The sequence below is a fragment of the Lactuca serriola genome, chromosome 5, assembly GCF_051521515.1.
Source record: "Lactuca serriola cultivar US96UC23 chromosome 5, Lser_US96UC23_V15, whole genome shotgun sequence".
Taxonomy (NCBI): Eukaryota; Viridiplantae; Streptophyta; class Magnoliopsida; order Asterales; family Asteraceae; genus Lactuca; species Lactuca serriola.
In genome coordinates, this window is record NC_136412.1 from 191,783,048 (window position 1) to 191,784,267 (window position 1,220).

At 29.9% G+C, this 1,220-nt stretch overlaps 1 protein-coding gene across 1 annotated transcript; it reads left to right on the forward strand.

Annotated features, from left to right (window-relative positions):
- Nucleotides 1–639: 639 nt before the first annotated feature.
- On the forward strand, nt 640–1,083 carry LOC145050053 (S-protein homolog 5-like). The gene has a single exon (XM_078998371.1). The coding sequence runs from the start codon at nt 640–642 to the stop codon at nt 1,081–1,083; it is 444 nt and encodes a 147-aa protein (XP_078854497.1).
- The last annotated feature ends 137 nt before the right edge of the window (nt 1,084–1,220 follow it).

The window sequence follows — 1,220 nt, forward strand, 5'->3', positions numbered from 1 at the left end:
ATTATCTTTCTCAGATCTCATACTGACTTGATAGTCAGAGCTTCGACCCGGGATGCCTCCCGGATGCTGACTAATGGTCATTTCTATCTTATTCACTGTGATAACATGACAATGTACTCATGTAGATCCCTCCAACAGTTCCAATTCCATCCTCTCCAACATATCACAACAATACTAATACTACTACTATTACTACTACTACTACTACTACTACTACTACTACTAATAATAATAATAATAATAATAATAATAATATGTGTTTTATATAATTTTCCAAATTTCTTGTTTTGCATTATTGATGAATAGAACATCTAATTTGTCAACAAACATAGTCAAATAAACACAATTACCAAATCTATGTCATTGGTAAATGTGAATTATATGATGAAATCGTTACCAATTTTTGATGTTGCTTTATAACAATTACAGTTACTATATTGATGTTATTTGTTTCACATTAATTAATAATATTGTCTTCTTAAAAGTTGGAACACGATAATTTCATTCGCTTGGAATGGTTTAACAAGATATCATTCATTTGGAATGGTTTATATATATATATATATATATATATATATATATATATATATATATATATATATAATTGAAATATTTTTGCATGTACTTATTTGATGAACTATGAAAATATTCTTTTTCTTATATTGTTTCCTTGTAATCACAACTTATGCATCTACAACATCTCCACCCATTAAGGCATCATCCAAAGATAATATTTCAGTAGGTCGATCACAAGATGTGAGAATCGTAAATGATATTAAAGATCCAATTGTCGTCCATGTACGATCAAAAAATGATGATCTTGGAAAAACTACACTCGCATATAGAGCTGAAAAACGTGTGAAGTTCCAAGAAAATCTGTTTGGGGGTACTCTATTTCATGCTGATTTCTATTGGAAATCCAAGACTGCAGCCTTTGTCGTTTTTAATCAAAAAATACGTCACAGATACTGTGAAGGAGGTGTGGATCACATGTGTAAGTGGTCCGTGCGAGAAGATGGATTCTACCTGTCAGGCAATGGCAGGCCTAATGACCCTGCAACCAAGTTACATGATTGGTCATGAGTAATGTATTCTACATCTGTTGACACACACACACACACATAGACACACACACACAAACACATATATATATATATACATACATATATATATATATATATATATATATATATATATATATATATATATATATATACTAA

Coding starts and splice junctions, on each gene's coding strand:
- LOC145050053 (XM_078998371.1), top strand. CDS start 640: ATGAAAATATTCTTTTTCTTATATTGTTTCCTTGTAATCACAACTTAT.